Raw genomic sequence first — 24,357 nt, 5'->3', positions numbered from 1 at the left:
AGCCCCCGCCGCCGCCGCTGCCGCCGTCGCCGCCCTACAAACACCGAGGGGAGCCCGAGCACAAAGACTCTGCCTCCTCTTCCTCCACCTCCTCTTCCTCATCCTCCTCCTCTTCCTCCTCCTCGTTGTCCTCGTCGGCGCCGCCGCCGCCCCCGCCCCCCCCCAGCGTGGCCGTGCCGCGGCCCCCGGCCCGCGAGGAGCCGGTGGACACGCGGACGCCTGTGCCCGAGCGGGTCAGCTGACTGTGAGCGGCCGCAGGGGAACGCACGGACGGACGGACGGACACATGGATGGGCCCCCCCCCACATCCCTGCCCTAACTCCCCCGACCCCTTCACGAGGCGGTGGAGACCCCCTCCCCTCCTTAAAACTAAAAGTCCCCCTCCCGGGTTCCCACCCTTCCATGCTCCCCACCACCACCCTGAATTTTTCTTACTGACAAGCACAGCGAGGGACCCCAGACCCCCCCACTTTGCACTTTTTGAGGGCGGGGGGTCTCCAGGGCAGCCCCCCCGAGGTTGGGTGAGGCTGGAGGGGGTAGTTTTTGGGGGGTGGGAGGGGGCGGGGTCGTGTCTTCCCCCCTCCCCCGGCGCTGCTTTTCTAGTTCTTCCAGTTCCGTTTGCGTTTTCCGCCCGTGGGAACCATTTGCACTATGAGGGAGGGGAGGGGGCGTGGCCGGGATCCGGTGGGCGGCCAATGGGGAGCGGCGCTGCTGAGGGAGGGGGCGGGGCTGAGGCAACGGCCAATCGGGGGTAGGGATCCAGCGTTGAGCCAATCAGGAAAAGGGGGGGGTGTGGTGTTGGGGGCGGGGTCTGGTATGGAGCCAATCAGGAGGAGAGGTGGCTTCAGCCAGGATCTGTGGCTGAGCCAATCAGGAGCAGCACTGGGCAGGGGTGGGATCTGGTGTGGAGCCAATCAGGAGTGACTGAGAAGGAGGGGTGTGGTGTGGAGCCAATCAGGTGTGACTTTATTGGGGGTCGGATTTTGAGCCAATCAGCAGCTATTGGTCCGTGGGGGATCTGGTGTGTGGAGCCAATCGGGGAGCGGGGGGGGGGGGGGGGGAGGGAAGCAGGAGGGGGCGGGACTTGGCCTTCAGCCAATGAGGGCAGCTCTGTACAAGCAGGATCTGGTGTGGAACCAATCAGGAGGGGCAGGATCAGGCCTGGAGCCAATCGGGAGCAACTTTTGGTTCAGCTGGGATCCAGTGTTCAGCCAATCAGGAGCTGCGATCTGGAGGGGGGTGGGGCAGATTCCAGATTCCCCCTGGGTGGAGGCGTGATTGAGTTGGGAGCCAATCAGGAACTGGGTGGGGTCTGCGCCATTCAATCAGGACTGGGATCCTGTGGGGGTGGGGCCAAATCCAGCCCCAGAAGTGACTCTGGGCGGGGGCGGGGCCCGGCCAGCATCCAATCAGGAGTGGTTTGGATTGGAGGGGCGGGTCTGGCCCCCGCCCAATGGGGTTGCTCCATGTGAGGGAGGAGATCCGGCTGCGGCCAATCGAGAGAGGCCGTGAGCATGGTGGGAGCCAATCAGGAGTGAGAGTGGGATCCTGTCCAGAGCCAATCCGGAGTGAGCACAGGCGAAAGCTGGGATCCAGTCTGGGGCCAATCGGAATTGGGGGTTGGATCTGGTCCGGAGCCAATTGGGAGCAACAGTTGGATCCGGTACGAAACCAATCGCGATTGAGCTGGGCAGGGCTGGGATCTGGTCCAGAGCCAATCAGAATCCAGCATGGGCAGAACTGGGATCTAGTCTGGATCCAATTAGAAATGAGGGTGCGATGCTCTTGGGAACCAATCAGGGGTGAGCTGGGCAGCGCTGGGATCTGGTCTAGAGCCAATCAGGAGCGAGCACCGGGTGATCCATTTAACCCTTGGGGGGGAAATGGTCCTGCCTCCCCTCCCCCAATTCCATCCCAGGGTGGGGGAGGGGTCCCCATCCTGCACTTTACCCAATTTGGGGGGGGGAGGGGTCACCTTGTGCCCCCCCCCGCTCTTCCATCGCCCCCTCCCCCCCAGGGGTCTCCAACCCCCCCCCCCCCGGCTCCTCACGGCAATAACGGGGGGGGGGAGGGGCAGCCAGAGAGAGCAGACCCCAGTGGGGGGGGGGAAGGGCCCATGTGGGGGAGGGGTCCCATGAGTTGGGGGGGCACCACCATGGGGGGAATTCTGGGGGGGGGGGGTCCTTCCCCCCTCCCCGCCCCCCCCCACCCCCCCCCAAAAAAAACCTATTTATTCTCTCGAGACGTTTTTTGCCTTATAAAGTTCCGGAAAAGCCCCTCGGTGTCGGTTCTTTTTGGGGGCGGGGAGGGTCCCAAACGGCGCCGCAATGCCCCCTCCCCCCCCCAACTTAAACCCCCCCAAAATTCCCCAAACCCCCTCCCCACACCCCCCCCCCCCCCCCCCCAGGTCTGTGTCTGTGCTGCTGCTGCTGCTGCTGCGCGTGATCCAGCGATTATAAATCTGTGTAACCCTCAGCCGCCTCTGCCGCTTCTTTGGCTCCGCTCACGGATCCCCCCTGGATCCCCTCAGAACCCCCCGGAATCCCCCAGAACCCCCCGGAACCCCCAACCCCCCCAGGCCGGCAGAGGGGGATGGGGCTGGGTCATTTCAAAGAGGGGTCCCTGATCCCCCCTCAGGTGGCTCCGGTGGATCCCAGATCCATCCGTGAGTTTGGGGATCCCAAGTGTTTTTTTTTTTGAAAAAATCCTTCCCCAAGTGGGTTTTGGGTCCAGGCAGGTGGATTTTGGGTTCATCCAGGTGGGTTCTGGATCTTCCCAAGTGGATTTGAGGTTCACAGGTGTTGAATTTTGGGTCCATCCAGGTGGATTTGGGATCATCACAAGTTGATTTGGGGTCCCCAGATGGGGTTTGGATCTTCCCAGGTGGATTTGGGGTGCCCAGGTGCTGAATTTGAAGTCCCCAGGTGGATTTTGGGTCCATCCAGGTGGATTTGCTGTTCGCAGTTGGATTTTGGGTCTGTCCGGCTGGGTTTTGGATCTTCCCAGGTGGATTTGGGGTTCTCAGGTGGGATTTGGGATGCCCGGGTGCTGATTTTGGGCTCCCCTCCAGGTAGCTTTGGGTCTGCCCACCTGTATTTTGGGTCTCCCCAGGTGGACTTTGGGGTTCCCAAGCACTTTTTGACCTTGCAGGTGTTGATTTCAGATTCTCCCCAGGTAGGTTTGTCTCCACCCAGGTGTATTTGGAAACCCCCAGAGGAGGTTTTGGGTTCCTACAGGTAGATTTTGGGGATCCTGTGTGGATTTTGACTCCCACATGTGCTGATTTGGGACCCCCCACCAGTTGGGTTTAGATCTGCCCAGGTGAGTTTGGATCCATCCAGGTGGATTTGGGACCCCCCCCCCCCCCCCCCCGATGGGTTTTGGGTTCCCACACGGGAGATTTGGGGTCCCCAGGGGGGTTTGGGCCCCCCGTGTATGTGGGGGGGTGGATCCAGGATCTCCCCACTAGATCCCCTGGATGACGTCACTGCGTTCCCTCAGGTGACGTCACTGACCCCCACCTCAGTGAGATCTCACAGGCTCCCAGGTGTGCCCCCACACTCTCCCTGCTCCCCCAGCCCTCGGGAGTGTGATGGCAGCTGTGACGTCACACTAGGACTCTTTTCGCGTTTACGACGTCATCAGCCTGATGACGTCATCGCCGTATCGGGCGGGAAGGGCGCTCAGGCCCCACCCTCTGTCCCGCCTCCGAGGGCGGTTCCGCCACGCTCAAGATGGCGCCGTTGCCGTGGTAACGGCGGGGGGGCGGAGCTTTCTCCCCACAAAAAAATGGCGGCGCCTGCGCGGGGTTGGCCTGGGGGCGGGGGTTGGCCTGGGGGCGGGGCTTGGGCGGGACCTTCCGGATGGAGGCGACGGGATCGGGACGGCAATGGGATGGACTGGGAGAGACTGGAGGCCGCTGAAATATCACTGGAGTGGACTGGAATAGACTGGGATGCTACTAGAGTGGACTAGGATTCACTGGGAAGGACTGGAATGCAGCAGGGCTGGCTCTGGCCGGTACTGGGATGAACTGGAAGCTCCAGCATTCCCCCCATAAAGACACTGCCCCTCCCGAGGTTGCCGGGGGCACCCCCAGACTCATTTCTGGCTGGGGGGAGGCTCAAACCCCCTCTCAAAAAAAACCCCAAAACGCCGGATCCTCGTCCCGGACGCCTCGGGGGAGTTCCTTGTCACACCTGGCGGTTTATTGCCACACCTGGGGGCTATTTCATACCTGAGCCAGCCGGGGGGGTACGCACCAACGCTCCCTAAATCTGAACTTCATTCCGATCCCCCTGTGGAGGAACTCCCCCCTCTCCTCCTCTCTTCTCCCCACCCGCTCTAGAGCATTTAGGGGTCCCGGAAGGGCAAAACTGGGGCGAAAAGCGCCAAATTCGGGTGTTTGAACAGAAATCCGTTTCGAGAAAAGCGGGAAAGGCGCATGCGCAAGAAGAAAGGGACTCTAGTCATGCGCCATTGCGACCGGCGCGGTCGCGCACGCGCAGTGATCTCCGCAGCCGTTAAGCGCCACCATCCGGGGACTGGCGAGCGCCATCTTTATGGCGGGTGGAGGAGACGCGTCCAAAATGGCGGCTCCCAAGCGCCAGTAGCCGGCGCGGCGGGCGGGCCTTTCTCGGCTTTCAGCGCGGCGGCGGCGGCCCGGAGCGAGCGGCAGCGGCGGCGGAAAGCGGCGGCCGGGGTCGGCGGGCGGCGGGTGGCTGCAGGTGCGGAGAGGCGGCGGAGCGGCGCGGAGAGCGGCGCATCCGGGTCCCGCGGCCGCCGCCATCTTGGTCCGCCGCGGAGCTTCAGGCTCCCACCTGCGCCATCTTGGGGCGCCGCATCGGGGCTGTCCCGGAGGGGAGACCACAGGAGGGGGCGGCGGGGCCTGAGCGAAGCGCGCGGGGAGCACCCAAAGCTCCGCTCCTGTCCCGGGCAGGCGCCGCCATCTTGTGCGCGCAGCGAGGAGGAGGAAGAGGAGGAAGATCCGGGCCCCGGGCGGCGCCATCTTGGAACCCCCCATTCCCGTAGCTGCGCGCCGCCATCTTGTGAGCCCCTCCCCCGCGCAGCGGGCACCGGCCGCTCCGCCGCCTTGGAGCCGCTGCGGTAGCGGAGCCACACCCGGTAAGGGCGTAGTGAAGCGGAGAACGCCGGAAGGAGGGGTAGGGGGCGCGGAGAACCCGTGGGCCCGACCTCGGGCATCGGTTCTGCCGGATGGGCGGCGCCATCTTGGGAGGGGACGTGCGGGGTGTCATGGCAGCGCCGTGCGCCGACATCCGGGTCCTTCCCCTCCCCCCCCACCACCCCAGGGGCGCCATCCTGGGAGGGGCCGCCGCATCCGGGTCCCGCGCTCCGCCATCCTGAGAGTCCGGGGGGGCGGGGGACGAAGGAAGCACCGGAGCTCCCCGGCCCGTTTGAGTCGCTCGGAGCCGCGGGGCCGTGAGGCCTCAGAGCGGCTCCGGCATCCCCTTAACCCCAGGAGGCGGCAGGGAGAGTCAGGGCGGCACGGAGGAGGAGGAGGAGGAGGAGGAGGAGGAGGAGGAGGAGGAGGAGGAGGAGGAGGAGGAGGCGCGGTTTGCGGAGGGGGCGGTACCCAAGGAGAGGCGTGGCGCCCAAGATGGCGGCGCCCATGGCGGGCTGAGCGCTCCGTACAGCCCTGCGCCGCCGGGAAACGGGCCGCGTCGCCGGTAGCGAGGCCGTGGGGGATTCGGTGTGTGCGGGGAGATGAGGCCGTGAATGCCGGGGAGCGGTCACGGGGCCGCGCGAGAGCTGGGAAGGGGTGGTATCGGGAGATAGTGGCGCTCGGGGAGGGCGAGAAAGGGAGAAAACCGCGTAAAAGGCGGGCTGGGGGGGGGGGGGGGGAAGGAGGGGCGGCTCCTTTAAGAGGCGGTTGGAGTGGGCGTGGCCACGCCCTTCCGTGACCACACCCCCTCCGTTGGCGCCATGGCCGCGCCCCTTCAGGCGGCTCCGTACAGTCCTCCCCGCGTCCCTCTTCCGATCGAGCCGGTCCGGCCGCTACCGGGCCCGGCCCGGGAGCCACCGAGATGACGGTGAAACTCCTCCCGGTCCCCATCCCAAAATGCCGCCGCCTACTCCCGTCCCGCCCTCCCCACAATGTCGCCCCCCGTCCCCGGTCAAGATGGCGCCGCCCGGGTCCGGAGGGGGCGTTTCCGCGCTGGCCCCGCCCACTCCCGTCGCTTCCCGCCCACCCTCCGCGGCCGCCGGACACAGGCGCAAGATGGCGGCTCCCAGGGCGGCGTGAGGGGCCGCCGCCGCCGCGCTCCGCCCGCAGCCGCAGCCCCGCGCCGGGACCTGCCGCAGCCGGGCGACCCCCGGAGCCGCCGCCGGGAATCGGGGAGCGGCCGCGGGCCGGGAGGGGGAAGCGGCCGCGGGGCCGCGGTGAGCGGGGGGGGCGGCGGTGGGGGGGGAGGAGGCGGCCGCCATTTTCCGCCCGGGCAGAGACAAGATGGCGGCGCGCAGGGGCCTGAGGGGGGGGAGGGGAGGGGGGCGTGAGGGGAGGGGCAGGGGTGGGGGGGGCATGGCCTGAGGGAGAATTTGGGGTGAGGGGAGATAAACCTGAGGGGGGATTTGGGGGGGGGGGGGGTTTGGCACAATCTGAGGGAACAATGTGGGGGAAGGAGGGGTTTGACACCTGAGGGGGGATTTGGGGGTGGGGGGGGAGGGGAAGCTTAAGAGAGGCAAATACGGGGGAGGGGGGAGGTCACGGTGTGAGGGGAGGGGGTTATTAAGAGGCGACATAATGGAGAAAGTAATTAACGGGGAGGAATAAATGTCCCCCCTCCTCCTCAATTTGACTCCTCCCCAATTGCCACACCCCCCGCGGTGGGGGGGTAATTAACTCTTTGGGGTAATTGCGGGTGGGGCGGGGTGTAATTAATGCTTCTGGGCGGGATTTTGGGGTGGGGGGCGTGTCAAGCTTTTGGGGTGTTTGGGAATGTTTGGGGTGGAGGGGTCAGAGGTGACCCTGGAAATTGGGGACTCCATCCCCCGCCGTGTCTGTGGGAAGGGGGGGGGGTCAGAAGGGGATTGAGGCCCCCCCTCATATTTGGGGACACCCCCCTAAGAGATGTAATGGGAAGGGGGGGGGGGTCCCTATGTCCAACCCCCCCTGTTGTCTTTCTGGGGCAGACAATGGGGGTGGGGGGGGGATCAGTGCTAGTGGGGAGGTTTTGGGGGTGTCCCCCCATATCCACCCCCTCCCCTGACCTGTCCCCATCCCACCCGCCCAGGTCATGGTGGGGGGTTCTGGGGTGTCCCCCACACCCAAAACCCCTCCAGGAGAGACAGTGAAGGGGGATCAGGTGGTTGGGGGGGAGTTTTGGGGTTTTGTTCCCTTGTGTCTGATTCCCCGCCCCCCCCAGACAGGCGGGGGGGGGATGGGGGTTGGGTATTTTTGGGGTATCCCCCGTGTGCCCCCCAGGACAGGTAGCGAAAGGTTACCAGGTAACTTTGGGGGATTTTTTGGGTTATCCCCCCGTGTCTGACCCCCCCCCCTCCCTCCCCCGTGTCCTCCCCCAGGACAGGCAGCGGGGGACGCATGGCAGGCCTGGGCGGGGGGGGGTCCCCACCGCGGGCCCCCCCGGCCCCCCCCGCGCTGCAGCCGCGCTGGAAGCGGGTGGTGGGCTGGGCCGGGCCAGTGCCCCGACCCCGGCATGGCCACCGAGCCGTGGCCATCAAGGAGCTCATCGTGGTCTTCGGGGGGGGCAACGAGGGCATCGTGGACGAGCTGCACGTGTACAACACAGGTGGGGCTGGGGGGGGGGCCGAGGAATACCTGGGTGGGCACAGGTGGGGCTTGGGGGGGGCACAGAGGGGTCTTACGGGGGGTGTGGGGGGTCCCCACAGGGATGGGGTTGGGGATGAGGTGGGGGGGGGGATTCTGTGGGACCCCATTTCTCCTCTCGGTCGCCACCCTGTTCCCCCCTCCCCCCCCAGCCACCAAGCAGTGGTACAGCCCAGGAACACGGTTATGTCCTCATGTTCCCCCCAGCCACCAAGCAGTGGTACAGCCCATCAGTTTTGGGGGGGTTTATTTTTAACGTGTCCCCAAGAGCCACCAACCAATCCTGGCCGTTTGGGAGGGGGGTCCCCTCAGTGTTCCCCCCGTGTCCCTGTCCCCTTTTGTCCCCAACAGCCACCAGGTTCATCCTGGGGGTTCGGGGGTTCATTCTCAGGGTGTCCCTGTTCCCTTCTGTCCCCAACAGCCACCAACCAGTGGTTCATCCCGGCCGTGCGGGGGGACATCCCCCCGGGCTGCGCCGCCTACGGCTTCGTGTGTGACGGGACGCGGCTGCTCGTGTTCGGGGGCATGGTGGAGTACGGCAAGTACAGCAACGACCTCTACGAGCTGCAGGTACCCCCCGAACACCTGGGCAACTCCTGGGGACCCCCCACTGAACATCTGGGGAACACCTGGGGACCCCCCCGAACACCTGGGGAACCCCTGGGACACCCCTCTGGACACCTGGGGAACTCTTGGGGATCCCCCGAACACCTGGGGAACCCCTGGGACACCCCTCTGGACACCTGGGGAACTCTTGGGGATCCCCCGAACACCTGGGGAACCCCTGGGACACCCCTCTGGACACCTGAGGAACTCTGGGGGACCCCCCAAACACCTGGGGAACCCCTGGGACACCCCTCTGGACACCTGGGAACTCTTGGGGATCCCCCGAACACCTGGGGGACCCCCCCAAACACCTGGGGAACCACTGGGACACCCCTCTGGACACCTGGGGAACTCTTGGGGATCCCCCGAACACCTGGGGGACCCCCCCCAAACACCTGGGGAACCCCTGGGACACCCCTCTGGACACCTGGGGAATCCCTCTGGACTCCTGGGGACCCCCTGAACACCTGGGGAACACCTCGGGGATCCCCCTAAACACCTGGGGAGCCCCTGAACACCAGGGGAACACTTGGGGAACCCCCCCGAACACCTGGGGAACTCCTGGGGACTCCCCCTGAACACCTGGGGAACCCCTGGGAACCCCCCATGAACACCTGGGAAACCACAAACCATGGGTGACCCCCCCTGGGAATAACCTCCTGAACAGCTGGGGACCCCTTTGGGACCCCTGGACCCTCCCAGTTTGGGGGTCCCCCATCCCTTTTGGGTACCCCCAAATCCCACATCCCCCCTCCCCCAATTCCAGGCCTCCAGGTGGGAGTGGAAGCGGCTGAAGGCGAAGACCCCCAAAAATGGACCCCCCCCTTGTCCCCGTCTGGGCCACAGCTTCTCCCTGGTGGGCAACAAGTGTTACCTGTTTGGGGGGCTGGCCAACGACAGCGAGGACCCCAAAAACAACATCCCCCGGTAAGGGGCACCCCAGAACCCGGGGGGGGGGGCACCCCAAAACTTCGGGAATTGGGCTGGGAGGGCGTTACGGGGTCACTCCCCAGCATTGGGGGTCGGTTTGGGGGACATGGGGGGGGTCACACAGGTGATCCCAAAACCCTGAGTGTTATGGGGAGAGCAGGGGGACACCCCAAATCCCCAGAAATAGGGCTGGGGGGGAGGCTGGGGACATTCCCCATTTCTGGAGGGACAGGGGAAGCGTTGGGGGACACAGGAGAGACCCCAAAACTTTGGGGTCGTGTTTTGGGGGGATACAGGGATCCCGGGTGGGGGCACAGGTGACCCTGGCACCATCCTGGGTGCATTTTAGGGGATTTGAGGACCCTTTTAGGGCTATCCCATTACCCCAAACCCCCTTTTAGGATTTTCCATGGGAATTTCTCAGCCCAAACCCCTTCCCCCAGGTACCTGAACGACCTGTACGTGCTGGAGCTGCGCCCAGGTTCAGGTGTGCTGGCTTGGGACATCCCCATCACTTACGGGGTGCTGCCCCCTCCGAGGGAATCCCACACGGCCGTGGTGTACACGGAGCGGGACGGGCGGCGCTCGCGCCTCGTCATCTACGGGGGCATGAGCGGCTGCAGGCTGGGGGATTTATGGACCCTGGACATTGGTATGGGGAGATTTGGGGTTTTTGGGGGGATTTGGGGGGGTTTTGGGAGATTTGGGGGAGTTTTGGGGGGATTTTTTGGGATTTGGGGTCAGGAGGTGTCACAGGAATGAGGCAGTTACAGGGCCATGAACATCTGCAGTGTGGGGGATTTATGGACCCTGGACATTGGTATGGGGAGATTTGGGGTTTTTGGGGGGATTTGGGGGAGTTTTGGGGGGATTTTTTGGGATTTGGGGTCTGGAGGTGTCACGGGAATGAGGCAGTTACAGGGCCATGAACATCTGCAGTGTGGGGGATTTATGGACCCTGGACATTGGTACAGGGATTTTTTGGGGGGATTTGGGGTCTGGGGGACACAGGGATGTGTCAGAACTGGGGGTTCAGGGGTACATTTCCTCACATTTAGGAGAATTTTGGGGTTCTTTCCTGATGTTTTTGGTTGTTTTGGGGCCATTTTTTCCACTTTTTTGGGGCCGTTTCCTCACAACTTGAGTAATTTTGGAGCCGTTCCCTCGCATTTTGGGTGATTTTTGGTGTCATTTCCTCACATTTTGGGGTTGTGTCTCCATGTTTGGAGTGAATTTCTTCCATTCTGTCTGATTTTGGAGCCATTTTATCAGATTCTGGATTATTTTTTTCAGTTTTTGGGTGACTTTAGGACCATTTCCTCACGTTTTGACTGAATCTTTTCACATTTGGGGTTATTTTGGGACTAATTTTCTCACATTTTGGAGCAGTTTCTCCACATTCCAAGTGGATTTCTTCTCAGCCTGATTGATTTTTGGGGCCATTTCCTCACGTTTTGAGTGAATTTCTTTACGTTTGGGTTGATTTTTGGGGCCATTTCTTCACATTTTGAGTTAATTTCTTCATATTTGCTGTGATTTTGGGGCAGTTTCCTCATATTATGAGTTATTTTCTCCACATTTGGGGTGATTTTGGGGCCGTTTCCTCACGTTTTGAGTGAATTTTTTCACGTTTGGGGTGGTTTTGGGGCCGTTTCTTCACATTTTGAGTTATTTTCTTCACGTTTGGAATGATTTTGGGGCCGTTTCCTCACGTTTTGAGTGAATTTTTTCACGTTTGGGGTGGTTTTGGGGCCGTTTCTTCACGTTTTGAGTGGATTTCCTCATGTTTGGGGTGGTTTTGGGGCTGTTTCTTCACATTTTGAGTTATTTTCTTCACATTTGGAATGATTTTGGGGCCGTTTCCTCACGTTTTGAGTTATTTTCTTCACGTTTGGAATGATTTTTGGGGCCATTTCCTCACATTTTGAGTAGATTTCCTCACGTTTGGGGTGGTTTTGGGGCCGTTCCCTCACGTTTTGGGGTTTTTTTGGCTCCCTCAGAGACGCTGACCTGGAACAAGCCCAGCCTGAGCGGGGTCGCTCCCCTCCCCCGCAGCCTCCACTCGGCCACCACCATCGGCAACAAGTGAGTCTGGGGGTGACCCCCTCCCCCCAAAAAGAAAAAAACCCCAAATCCCCCCCTCGGGGGTCCCTCTGTGTCCGTGTCCCCACCCCAGGGGGGTTGGGGTCCCTAGGATGTGGTGTTGTCAATTATCAATATTTTAATTTTTAATTAATATGGGTGATGTTGTGATCCCACCCACCCCAAAATGAAAATTTTATGGGGGGGGTGGGGGGCGCCTCTGAGTGTCCCACTGACCCCTCCCCCAACCTCTAACCCCCCTATTTTTGGGGGTGGGTATCCCTACAACCCCCCCCCCCTCCCTAGGATGGACATTTTTTTGGGGGGTGGGTGTCTCCGTGATGGTTGTGGGCCGTGCAGATTTTTTTTGGGGTGGGGGTCTCTGGGGGTGTCCCTCTGACCCCCCCTGACCTTTGCCCCTCCCCCCAGGATGTACGTTTTTGGGGGGTGGGTGCCCCTGGTGATGGATGACGTGAAGGTGGCGACGCACGAGAAGGAGTGGAAGTGCACAAACACCCTGGCCTGCCTCAACCTGGGTGAGGAGGGGGCTTGGGACCCCCAAAACTGACCCCAAATTCATCCTGAAACACCCCAGATCTCAACCTGAGTGAGGAGGGGTCTGGGACCCCCCCAAACTGACCCCAAATAGAGCCCCAAAACCCACCATGGGATCCCCCAAATCTCAGTCTGGGTGAGGAAGGGGCTTGGGATCCCCAAAACTGACCCCAAATCTGTTTTGGGACCACCAAACTCACCACAAGTGCACCCTAAAACCCAGACCCTTCCCCAAATCCCCCCAGACCCCTCCCCAAATGCCCCCAGACCCCTCAGTGACCCCCCCCGTGCCCCCCAGACTCGATGGCCTGGGAGCCCCTGGTGCTACAAGGCCCTCTCAGACCCCTCCCCAAATGCCCCCAAACCTCCACCTGAGCCCTCAAATCCCCCCAGACCCCTCCCCAAATGCCCCCAGACCCCTCAGTGACCCCCCCCGTGCCCCCCAGACTCGATGGCCTGGGAGCCCCTGGTGCTGGAGACTCTGGAGGACAACGTGCCGCGGGCTCGGGCCGGGCACTGCGCCGTGGCCATCGCCACCCGCCTCTACATCTGGAGCGGCCGCGATGGCTACCGCAAGGCCTGGAACAACCAGGTGTGCTGCAAGGACCTGTGGTACCTGGAGACAGGTGAGGCTGGGGGCTGCAAGGACCTGGGGGGTTCAGGTGGGCTGCAAAGACCTGTGGTACCTGGAGCTGGTAAGGGCTAACACCAAGTGTATCTCAGGTGTAACCAGGTGTATCTCAGGTGTATCTCAGGTGTAACCAGGTGTATCTCAGGTGTACCTGCCTGTTCCCGCAGAGCGCCCGCCAGTCCCGGGCCGTGTCCAGCTGGTCAGGGCTAACACCAGGGGTAACCATGTATAACTCAGGTGTAACCAGGTACAACCAGGTGTATCTCAGGTGTATCTCAGGTGTAACCAGGTGTATCTCAGGTGTACCTGCCTGTTCCCGCAGAGCACCCGCCGGCCCCGGGCCGTGTCCAGCTGGTCAGGGCTAACACCAGGGGTAACCATGTATAACTCAGGTGTAACCAGGTACAACCAGGTGTATCTCAGGTGTAACCAGGTGTATCTCAGGTGTATCTCAGGTGTACCTGCCTGTTCCCGCAGAGCACCCGCCGGCCCCGGGCCGTGTCCAGCTGGTCAGGGCTAACACCAGGGGTAACCATGTATAACTCAGGTGTAACCAGGTACAACCAGGTGTATCTCAGGTGTAACCAGGTGTATCTCAGGTGTATCTCAGGTGTACCTGCCTGTTCCCGCAGAGCGCCCGCCGGCCCCGGGCCGTGTCCAGCTGGTCAGGGCTAACACCAGGGGTAACCATGTATAACTCAGGTGTAACCAGGTACAACCAGGTGTATCTCAGGTGTATCTCAGGTGTAACCAGGTGTATCTCAGGTGTACCTGCCTGTCCCCGCAGAGCGCCCGCCGGCCCCGGGCCGTGTCCAGCTGGTCAGGGCTAACACCACGTCTCTGGAGGTGAGCTGGGGCGCGGTGCCCACGGCCGACTCGTACCTGTTGCAGCTGCAGAAGTACGAGCTGCCCGCCGCCCCCGCGCCGCCCCCCGTGCCCTCGGTTCCCGCCAACCCCCCCAAAAGCCCCGCGCCCGCCGCCCCCGCGCCCCCCCCGGCTCCCCCCAACGCCCTGCCCCAGCTCGGGGGCGTGGGGCTCACCTTGCTGTCCCCCCCTCCCGCCGCGCCCCCCAACCCGCCAGGTGTCACCGCGGGGGCGACGGCGGCGGGGACGGGGACGGGGGGCGCGGCGGGGGGCGCGGGGGGCGCGGCGGGGGGCGCGGCGGTGGGTGCGCCCCCCCCCGGGGCCACCCTGCAGGTGCTGCCCGCGGCCGCGGGGGGGGCTACGGCGGCGGCCACGGCCGGAGCGGCCACGGCGGGGAGGGCACCTGGTGAGTGGTGGGGACAGTGGGGGGACACGGGGGGGGACATGGGGACCTGGGGGGGAAGGGGGACAAGGGGGGGGGAATGGGGGGAATGGGGACATGGGGGGGAAGGGGGACATTTGGAATATTGGGGACATGGAGGGGAAATGGGGACAGTGTGGGGGGAATGGGGACAATGGGGACATGAGGGGAGTGGGGACAGTGTGGGGGGAGTGGGGACAGTGGGGACATGGGGGGAGTGGGGACAGTGGGGACAATAGGGTGGAATGGGGACAATGGGGGGGAGTGGGGACAGTGTGGGGGGAGTGGGGACAGTGGGGACATGGGGGGAGTGGGGACAGTGTGGGGGGAACGGGGACAGTGGGGACATGGGGACATTGGGGAGGACACTGGGGACATTGGGACACAGATGGGGACTCCGGGAGGGACGGGAAGATGCTGAGGGTGACGGGGGGGACACGTGGGGTGGGGTCCCTGGGTGTACCTGAAGGTGACAGAGGAGGGACAGGGGGTGACACGGGGGGTATCCCCAGGTGTCCCCATGCCCACACTGACCCCACCCTTGCCCCCTGTCACCTGCCCAGGTGTTCCGGCCGTGCTGAAGGTGACGGGTCCCCCCGCGGCCACCGCGGGGCCGCCGCTGGTCACCGTGCGCTCGGCCGGGCCCGGCAAGGCCCCGGTGACGGTGACATCGCTGCCAGCCGGAGTCAGGATGGTGGTGCCCACCCAGAGCCCCCAGGGCACGGTGAGAACATCTGGGGGACACCTGGGACAGGTGGGGGGACACGGGGAGGGACCCTAGAGGGGACCTGGGGGAAATTTGGGGAGAGAGGGGGGGATACTGGGGACACAGGTGTGGCACAGGTGAGCCCCAGTGGGTACCTGGAGGCCACAGGTGTGGTTTGGGAGCTCTGTGGGTGGCACAGGTGAGCCCTGGGTAGCCCAGGTGTACCCTGCATGTGACGTTGGTGGCACTCAGGTGCCACAGGTGTGCCACAGGAGCTCTGAGTGGTACCTGGCTGCCTCAGCTGTACCCCAGGTATATCTCAGGTGTCCCCAGGTGTTCCCAGCTGTCCCCAGGTATACCTCAGGTGCCCTCACAGGTGTGCTCAGGCATACCCAGGTGTGCTCAGCCGTCCCCAGGTGTATCCCAGATGTGCCCAGGTGCCCCCAGGTGTACCCCAGCTTGTCCCCAGGTGTGCCCAGGTGTGCTCAGGTGCTCTCTCCCCCGCAGGTGATCGGCAGCAGTCCCCAGATGAGCGGCATGGCCGCGCTGGCCGCAGCGGCCGCAGCCACCCAGAAGATCCCTCCGGCCTCGGCCCCCACCGTGCTCAGCGTCCCCGCGGGGGCCACCATCGTCAAAACGGTGGCCGTGACCCCCGGGGCCACCACCCTGCCCGCCACCGTCAAGGTGGCGTCGTCACCTGTCATGGTAGGGGACGGTGGGGACGGTCAGGGGACACGGGGTGTGATTGTCACCGTGGTGTCACTCACCGGGGTGCGGGGTGACACTGGGGGAGCCTGGGGGGACGTGGCGTGGTGGTGGCGTCACCATAATGTCACCAGAGAGCTCTCTGATGTCTGGGGTGGCACCGTGGTGACACTGGGGGGGATATGGTGTGGTGGTGTCATTGTCACCGTGGTGGCTCTGGGGGCTTGGGTCACCCTGGGGTGGCACTGGGGGACTCGAGGGGGTCACTGGAGGACACTGGAGTGACACTGGGGGACTTTGAGGAGTCCTGGGGTGGCACTGGGGGACACGAGGGGGCCATTTCTTGTCACAGAGGACTCGGGGTGACCCCGTGGTGACACTGGGGAGCTTGATGGGGTCACTGGGGGGACGCAAGGTGACCCCATGGTGGCACTGGGGGACTCGAGGTCACCAGGGGTCACTGGGAAGCCCCGGGGTGACACTGGGGCACTCAAGGTGACCCCGTGATGACACTGGGGAGCTTGAGGGGGTCACTGGGAAGCCCCGGGGTGACACTGGGGGACTCAAGGTGACCCCGTGGTGTCACCAGTGGCCTCACGGATGTCCCCACCGTGTCCCCTCCAGGTGAGCAACCCGGCCACTCGCATGCTGAAGACGGCGGCCGCCCAGGTGGGCACGGCCGGGACGTCCCCTGCGGCCACCAACGCGGCCACCAGGCCGATCATCACCGTGCACAAGTCCGGCACGGTGACGGTGGCCCAGCAGGCCCAGGTGGTCACCACCGTGGTCGGAGGGGTCACCAAGACCATCACGTTGGTCAAGAGTCCGATCTCCGTGCCGGGGGGCAGCGCCCTGGTGAGGGGGGACAGCGGTTTGGGGACGTGGGGGAGGGGACGTGGGGAGGGTGGGGACCCAGATTTGGGGGACTCAGGATGGAGCGACCCAAATTTGAGGGGCCATGGAGGGCGCTGGGGATGTGGGGACCCCGTTTTGGGGACAGGGAGGGACATTGGGAGGGTGGGGACCCAGATTTTGGGGGCTCTGGGGATGTGGGGACCCGATTTTGGGAGGTCTTGGGGGGGGGGGTTGAAGTCATGGACACCTGGATTTGGGGAGGGGGGGTGTAAGGACCCAGATTTTGGGGGTCCCAGGGGACTCTGGAGGGGTAAGGACCCCAGATTTGGGGGACTGAGCATGTCCTGGGGACATGGGGACCCCAGTTTGGGGGTCCTGGGGGACTCTGGCGCTGTGGGAACCAAAATTTGGGGGGGGCACAACCCCAAATTCCCCCCCTCCCCTTCTCCTTTTTTGGTGTTTGGGGGGTTCTTTAACTCCAAACCCCTCAAATTTGGGGGCTTTAAACCCGTCAAAGGTCAAGATTTGGGGTTCTGTTTTTGGGGTGTGTGGGGGGGGTCCTGGGGGATTCTCTGTGCCCCCCATGACCCCCCCCACCCCCCTGGGCCCCCCCAGATTTCCAACCTGGGCAAGGTGATGTCGGTGGTGCAGACGAAGCCGGTGCAGAGCTCGGCTGTCACTGGGCAGGCCTCGAGCGGCCCAGTCACCCAGATCATCCAGGTGACACCCCAAAACTACCCCAAAATTACCCCAAAACTACCCCAAAATTACCCCAAAATCGCTGAGACCCCCTCCCCAAATCGCTGAGACTCCCTGAGTCCCTGAGACCCCCTCCCAAATTTCACCTTCAGCTGTCACTGGGCAGGGCTCGAGTGGCGCTGTCATCCAGGTGACACACCCCAAAATTATCCCAAATCCCCCCAAAATCTCCCCCAGGGCACTGAGACCCCTCCCCAAATCACTGAGACCCCCCCTCAGCTGTCACTGGGCAGGTCTCGAGTGGCCCAGTCACCCAGATCATCCAGGTGACACCCCAAAATTACCCCAAAATTACCCCAAAATTACCCCAAAATCGCTGAGACCCCTCCCCAAATTACTGAGATCCCCCTCCACAAAACCCTCCTGGGACCCTCTCCAGCCCCTCACTGCCCCCCCCCCCGCCCCCGCAGTGAGCACCCCAAACCCCCAATGACCCCTCCCCCCCCAACTGACCCCTCCCCTCTCCCAGACCAAGGGTCCCCTCCCCGCGGGGACCATCCTGAAGTTGGTGACGTCGGGGGAGGGGAAGCCCACCACCATCCTGACCAGCACCCAGGCGGGGGCGGGGGCTGCCAAGCCCCCCACCATCCTGGGCATCAGCAGCGTGTCCCCCAGCACCACCAAGCCCGGGACCACCACCATCATCAAAACCATCCCCATGTCGGCCATCATCACCCAGTCGGGGGCTACTGGTGAGTGAGACCCCTCCCCAAATTCACCTGAACCCATCCTGAGACCCCAAACCATCCCTGAGACCCCCCAGAACCATCCCTGAGACCCCCCAGAACCATCCCTGAGACCCCCCAGAATCATCCCTGAGACCCCCCCAGAATCATCCCTGAGACCCCAAACCATCCCTGAGACCCCCCAGAACCATCCCTGAGACCCCCCAGAACCATCCCTGAGACCCCAAACCATCCCTGAGACCCCCAGAACCATCCCTGAGACCCCCAAAGCCATCCCTGAGACCCCAAACCATCCCTGAGACCCCCCCAGAATCATCTCTGAGACCCCAAACCATCCCTGAGACCCCTCAGAGCCATCCCTGAGACCCCAAACCATCCCTGAGACCCCAAACCATCCCTGAGACCCCCAGAACCATCCCTGAGACCCCCCAGAGCCATCCCTGAGACCCCCCAGAGCCATCCCTGAGACCCCAAACCATCCCTGAGACCCCCAGAACCATCCCTGAGACCCCCAAAGCCATCCCTGAGACCCCAAAACCTCCATCACCACTGAGTGACACGGGGTGACCCCAATGTCCCCCTGTGTCCCCCCAGGTGTCACCAGCAGCCCCGGGATCAAGTCCCCCATCACCATCATCACCACCAAGGTGATGACCTCGGGCACTGGGACCCCTGCCAAGATCATCACAGCTGTCCCCAAACTGGGGGGGGGACACGGCCAGCAGGGCGTGACACAGGTGAGGGGACCTGCCAGGGACACCTGGACCACACCTGGGGACACCTGAACCACACCTGGGATTGTGGGGGGGAGTTCAGGGGCAATGCTGGGGACAGGGGAGGGGTCACATGGGGACACCGGCACTGAGGAGGGGCTGGGGACACCTTGGGGACATTGGAGGTGTGGGGGGCACGAAGGGACACTGAAGGACAGGGAGGTGCTGAGGGGTCACTCAGGGGACATTGTGGGGACACTGGGGGGGGCTTTGGGGTGGGCTCAGGTGAGGGACGGGGACTTGAGGGGATGTTAGGCGAGGGGTTGGGGACATTGGGGACACTGGGGTGGGGTCACACAAAGGTTTGGGGACACTGGTCGGGGTCAGCCAGGGGGTCCCAAGCCCCGAGGGTCCCCAGGTGACAGCGGTGTCCCCGTGTCCCCTCAGGTGGTGCTGAAGGGGGCCCCGGGGCAGCCGGGGACCATCCTGAGGACGGTGCCCATGGGGGGGGTCCGGCTGGTCACTCCCGTCACCGTCTCGGCCGTCAAGCCCACGGTGACCACCCTGGTGGTCAAGGGCACCACCGGTGAGTGGGGCCACTCTGGGGGTCATTGGGTCACCTCCGGGTCACTGGGGTGGTCACTGGGGTGGTCACTGGGGTGGTCACTGGGGTGGTCAAGGGTCACTCTGGGTCACGGGGGTGACCACCCTGGTGGTCAAGGGCACCACTGGTCACTGGAGGGGTTCTTGGGGGGCTCATTGGGCCATCCAGGGGTCATCTCTGGGTCACTGGGGTGGTCACTTGTGGTCAAGGGCACCACTGGTGATGGGGGGGGGGTTACCAGGGGGTCATTGGGGTCACTTTGGAGTCACTTCTCCGGGTGGTCACTCACTGCTGTTGTGTCCCTCACAGGTGTGACCACGCTGGGGACGGTGACAGGGACAGTGTCCACCAGCCTGGCCGGGGGTGCAGGTGGCCACAGCGCCACGGCCTCGCTGGCCACCCCCATCACCACCCTGGGGACAATCGCCACCCTCTCGAGCCAGGTCCTGAACCCCGCGGCCATCACGGCCACCGCGGCCGGGGGTGGCCTGGGGACACCGACCATCACCATGCAGGTGAGGGGACACTGGGGACATTGGGGACAGAGGGGTGGGGACACTGGGGACACCGACCATCACCATGCAGGTGAGGGGACACTGGGGACATTGGGGACGGGGGGTGGGGACACTGGGGACACCGACCATCACCATGCAGGTGAGGGGACACTGGGGACACTGGGAGGTGTTGGGAACAGGTTGAGCTGTTTGCCATCACCATGCAGGTGAGGGGACGCTGGGGACATTTGAGGGACACTGGGGATGTCCGGGGAACTCCCCAAGCGTGGTAGCGACAAGAGCGGGCAGAACACAGAAATTTGGGGTGGCACAAAGGGGAGGTGACAAAAATTTGAGGCTGGGGGTAGGGGAGGAGGGACTGTGTGCCAGTGCCACCTCCATGTCCAGGACTGTCCCCTGACCCCTTTTTTGGGGACACAGCCGGTGTCCCAGCCCACACAGGTGACACTGATCACCACACCCAGCGGGGTGGAAGCCCAGCCCGTCCACGACCTCCCCGTGTCCATCCTGGCGTCCCCGACGGCCGAAGGTCCCCCTGCGGCCACCTCCGGGGGTGGCAGCCTGACCGAGGCCACCCCTGCCGAGGCCACCCCGGGCACTGTCACCTTGGTGTGCTCCAACCCTCCCTGCGAGACCCACGAAACCGGGACCACCAACACGGCCACCACCAGCCTGGTGGCCAACGTGGGGACAGGAGGGGGACAGCAGCAGCTGCAGCTGCTCTGCGAGGACACGGGCGGGGGGACAACGCTGCCACAACCCCCCCGGGCTTGTTCCAACCCCCCCTGCGAGACCCACGAGACGGGGACCACCAACACCCCCACGGCGACGGGGACATCGCGTTTGGGGACACCCGGGGGCCCTCCGTGTCCCACGCAGCAAACGGTGGCCACGGGGACGACGATGACGGCGCGGCTGTGCCCGCCCCCACCCGAGGGTGGTGGCAGCGGTGGTGGCAGCGGTGTCACGTGCCAAACGCAGGAGGTCACAGCCCCGTGCCAAACGCCCTGGGGGCAGCCTGAGGTGGGGACGGCCACCAATGCGGTCACTGTGGCCGCCACCACGAGCTGCGAGACACCCGTGGGGACACGGCTGTGCTCCAACCCCCCCTGTGAGACCCACGAGACCGGGACGACCAACACGGTGACAATGACAGGGTCACAGCTCTGCTCCAACCCCCCCTGTGAGACCCACGAGACCGGGACGACCAACACGGTGACAATGACAGGGTCACAGCTCTGCTCCAACCCCCCCTGTGAGACCCACGAGACCGGGACGACCAACACGGCCACCACCACCACGGCCACCTCAGATTCGGGGACGTCGGTGCCACCGCCTCGAGGTGTCCCCCCCTGCTCCAACCCCCCCTGCGAGACCCACGAGACGGGGACGACCAACACGGTGACAATGACATCGTCACAGCTCTGCTCCAACCCCCCCTGCGAGACCCACGAGACCGGGACCACCAACACGGCCACCACGGCCACCGCGGGGTCCCGGCAAGGTGACACTACCACGGCCACCAGCGCTGCCACCACCACGGCCACCACTTCCACCACAGGGGGGTCCCCGCCTTGTGCCAACCCCCCCTGCGAGACTCCCGAGACCGGGACCACCAGCACGGCCACCGCCACCACCGCGGGGTCCCCGCCCTGCCAGAGCCACCAGAGCGGGGCCACCAGCACGGCCACCAGCACCGAGGGGGTGACGCCACCCCCGCCCTGTGCCACCACGGCCACCAGCCCCCCCCGCGCCTGCTCCAACCCCCCCTGTGAGACCCACGAGACGGGGACAACGGCCACGGCCACCACGGTCACCGCCAGCATGGGTGCCAGCCAAGGTGACCCCCGGACTGTCCCCAGATTGTCCCCAAATCGTCCCCTTCCCCCTTCCTTTGGTGTGGTCACCTCGCTGACCGCTCGCCGCTGTCCCCACAGACCCCGCCCCGCCCGCTGCCAACGGGCAGGGGGAGGGGGAGACCCCCCCCAGCGAGGGTGGGGGTCCCCCCGTCCCCCCTGGGACCCCCAGCCCTGGCCCCAGCGGCACCGGGACCCCCCAGCCCCGGGCGGTCACTACGGTCACTCAGTCCACGCCAGCCCCGGGACCGGCCGTGCCGGTGAGAAGCTTTGGGGACACTGGGAGGGGGTTTGGGCACAGTGGGAATGGATTTGGGGACACTGGGGGGGTGTTGGGGACACTGGGAGGGGGTTTGGGCACAGTGGGAATGGGTTTGGGGACACTGGGGGGGTGTTGGGGACACTGGGAGGGGGTTTGGGCACAGTGGGAATGGATTTGGGGACACTGGGGGGGTGTTGGGGACACTGAGATGGGGGTTGGGGACACCGGAGCTGGTTGTCACCATGTCTGGGGACATTCTGGGGACACTGGGAGGTGCCCGGCAGTGCCACCCAGGACCTGCGGGTGCCTTTGGGGGCCACCACGGCCCCGTTTCGGGGCTCTCTGTGTCCCCCCCACCCCCTCCTCACCCACCCCAACCCCCTTCTCTCCCCTCCCCCCACCTTCCAGACCATCTCATCGCTGACCGAATCCCCCCCAGCACCCCCGGAGACCCCCCCAAACACCACACCCACCCCTCCAGGAGACCCCCACCCACCCCAGGACCCCCCCACCACCACGTCCCCGTCCCCCCCCGCCCCCGAGGCCGCCCCGGCCGAGGCCGGGGGGTCCCCGGAGCCGCTGGCCGTGGTGGTTTTACCTCCGGCCGCCGGCGAGGGGGGTCCGGCCGAGGGGCTGGCGCTGCCCCCCGAGCTGCTGGCCGAGGCGGGGGGCACGGGGGGACCCCCGGGGCTGACCCCCGAGGAGCTGGCGGTCACCGCGGCGGCCGAAGCGGCGGCGGCGGCCGCGGCCAGCGAGGAGGCTCAGGCCCAGGCTTTGGCCATCCAGGCCGTGCTGCAGGCCGCACAGCAGGCGGTCATGGGTCAGTTCTGGGGGGGTCCTGGGGGGGTGTTGGGGGTGGTCGTGGGGGTCCTGGTGCCACGGTGGTGACCCCAGGCCCAGGCTTTGGCCATCCAGGCCGTGCTGCAGGCCGCACAGCAGGCGGTCATGGGTCAGTTCTGGGGGGGTCCTGGGGGGGGTGTTGGGGGTGGTCGTGGGGGTCCTGGTGCCACGGTGGTGACCCCAGGCCCAGGCTTTGGCCGTCCAGGCCGTGCTGCAAGGGGGGTCGTGGGTCAGTTTTGGGGTGGTCCTGGAGGAATTTGGGGGGTTTGGGGGTGGTCGTGGGGGACTTGGTCCTGTGGTGGTGACCTCAGGCCCAGCTTTGGTCATCCGGGTCACAGAGCAGGGGGTCATGGGTCAGTTTTGGGGGATTTGGGAGAAATTTTGGGGAGTCCTCGGTGAGATGGGGGTGGGCGGGAGGGGGGGGGGTTGGGGGTTCTGGGGGTCTCACAGTGGGGGCTGTGGTGACCCCATGACCAACCATGACCCCACGGGATGGATTTTGGGATGGCCACAGTGACCCCACAGGGTGGATTTTGGGATGGATTTTTGTGCTGACCCCTCCCCTGTTTTCCCTCCCCACAGGAACATCAGAACCGCTGGAACCCGGCGAGCCCGGGGGGGGCCCCTCAGAGCTTGGGGGGGCCCTGGGGGTGTCGGAGGGTGCGGGGGGCGCGGGGGGGGCTCTCCCCCTGGTGCTCACCCAGCAGGAACTGGCGGCACTGGTGCAGCACCAGCAGCACCTGGCTGAGACCGGGACCCCCCCCGCAGCCCCCCCAGCACCCCCCACCCCCGCCCCACCCCCCCCCACCGCCGCTGCCCCCCCCCAGGCGGCCGCGCCCCCTCCCCATTTGCCCACCGAGGCCTTGGCCCCCGCCGACAGCCTCAACGACCCCGCGGGTGACACCAACGGCCTGGGGGACCTGGGGACAGTGCCCGGGGGGGCCACCCCTGCCACCCTGCTGCCCCCCCCCGGGGACGGTGAGAGATGGGGGGGGGGGGGGGGGAGGGGGGTACCTGGGGGGGGGGTTTGGGACCATGGAGGGGGGGGCACCCATAAAGGGTGAGGTGCACCTGAAGGGGATTTGGGACCTTGGGAGAGGTTGGGACCACTTTGGGGGGGGGGAGGGCTCCCGTGGCAAAGAGGGGGCACCTATAAAGGGTGGGGGGCACCTGGGGGAGGGTTTGGGACCATGGCGGGGGGGGCACCCATAAAGGGTGGGGGGTCACCCATGGGGCTGGTTCAAAACCCCGCTGCTCACTTTGTGGTGAGCGCAGAATTCCAGGGGGGGATTTTGTAAAACCCCCTCCCCAACTTTTTTTTTTTATGTTTCCCCCCTTCCCCCCATGCAGGTCTGGCCCCCTCGAGCGCCTTCGTGGCCCCCCCTGGCCCCACGGTTGCCCCCAGCCCTGCCAAGCTGCAGGCGGCCGCTGCCCTGGCCGAGGTGGCCAATGGCATCGAGAGCACCCCTGTGGTGAGTGGGTTGTGAGCACCAAAATTCACCTCGAAATCGTCCCCACAATACCCCCAGTTTCCCCCCAAAAAAATCCCCCAACTTCCCTCCCTAAAAATCCCTTAATTTCCCCTAAAAATGCCCCAATTTCCACCAAAAATCCCCTAGTTTTTCCCCAAAATCCTCCCGATTTCTCCCAAAAATCCCCCTAATTTCCCCCCCAAAAATCCCCCCAATTTCCACCCCCCCAAAACAAACCCCATACTCTCACCCAAATTTTTCCCTGAAATCCCCCGATTTCTCCCCAAAATGCCCCAAAATGTCCCCGATTGTGCAGAAGCCGGAGCCGGGGGCGCCGCCCCCCAAGGCTGTGCCCAAGAAGGAGAACCAGTGGTTCGACGTGGGGGTCATCAAGGGCACCACCATGATGGTCACTCACTACTTCCTACCGGCCGAGGACGCGCCACCGCCCGACGTGAGTGACACTGGGGACACCCGGGGGACAGCGCTGG

The 24,357-nt window shown here is 64.7% G+C and overlaps 1 protein-coding gene across 1 annotated transcript in view; it reads left to right on the top strand.

Annotated features, from left to right (window-relative positions):
- The window catches only part of LOC134055680 (host cell factor 1-like), a 36,112-nt gene that overhangs the window by 4,683 nt on the left and 7,072 nt on the right, over positions 1 to 24,357 (top strand). Inside the window, 23 exon segments of the mRNA XM_062512113.1 lie at positions 5,512 to 5,710; positions 7,540 to 7,766; positions 8,226 to 8,374; positions 9,177 to 9,337; positions 9,784 to 9,992; positions 11,341 to 11,425; positions 11,852 to 11,958; positions 12,424 to 12,603; positions 13,396 to 13,878; positions 14,457 to 14,617; positions 15,107 to 15,304; positions 15,929 to 16,159; positions 16,775 to 16,879; positions 17,388 to 17,610; positions 18,199 to 18,341; positions 18,765 to 18,903; positions 19,231 to 19,436; positions 19,857 to 21,276; positions 21,374 to 21,552; positions 21,963 to 22,374; positions 22,977 to 23,372; positions 23,745 to 23,866; positions 24,183 to 24,320. Coding sequence (XP_062368097.1) covers positions 5,512 to 5,710; positions 7,540 to 7,766; positions 8,226 to 8,374; positions 9,177 to 9,337; positions 9,784 to 9,992; positions 11,341 to 11,425; positions 11,852 to 11,958; positions 12,424 to 12,603; positions 13,396 to 13,878; positions 14,457 to 14,617; positions 15,107 to 15,304; positions 15,929 to 16,159; positions 16,775 to 16,879; positions 17,388 to 17,610; positions 18,199 to 18,341; positions 18,765 to 18,903; positions 19,231 to 19,436; positions 19,857 to 21,276; positions 21,374 to 21,552; positions 21,963 to 22,374; positions 22,977 to 23,372; positions 23,745 to 23,866; positions 24,183 to 24,320 — 5,873 coding nt within the window.

The sequence above is a fragment of the Cinclus cinclus genome, chromosome 33 (genome assembly GCF_963662255.1).
Source record: "Cinclus cinclus chromosome 33, bCinCin1.1, whole genome shotgun sequence".
Taxonomy (NCBI): Eukaryota; Metazoa; Chordata; class Aves; order Passeriformes; family Cinclidae; genus Cinclus; species Cinclus cinclus.
This window is presented reverse-complemented; position numbering and strand designations above follow the sequence as displayed.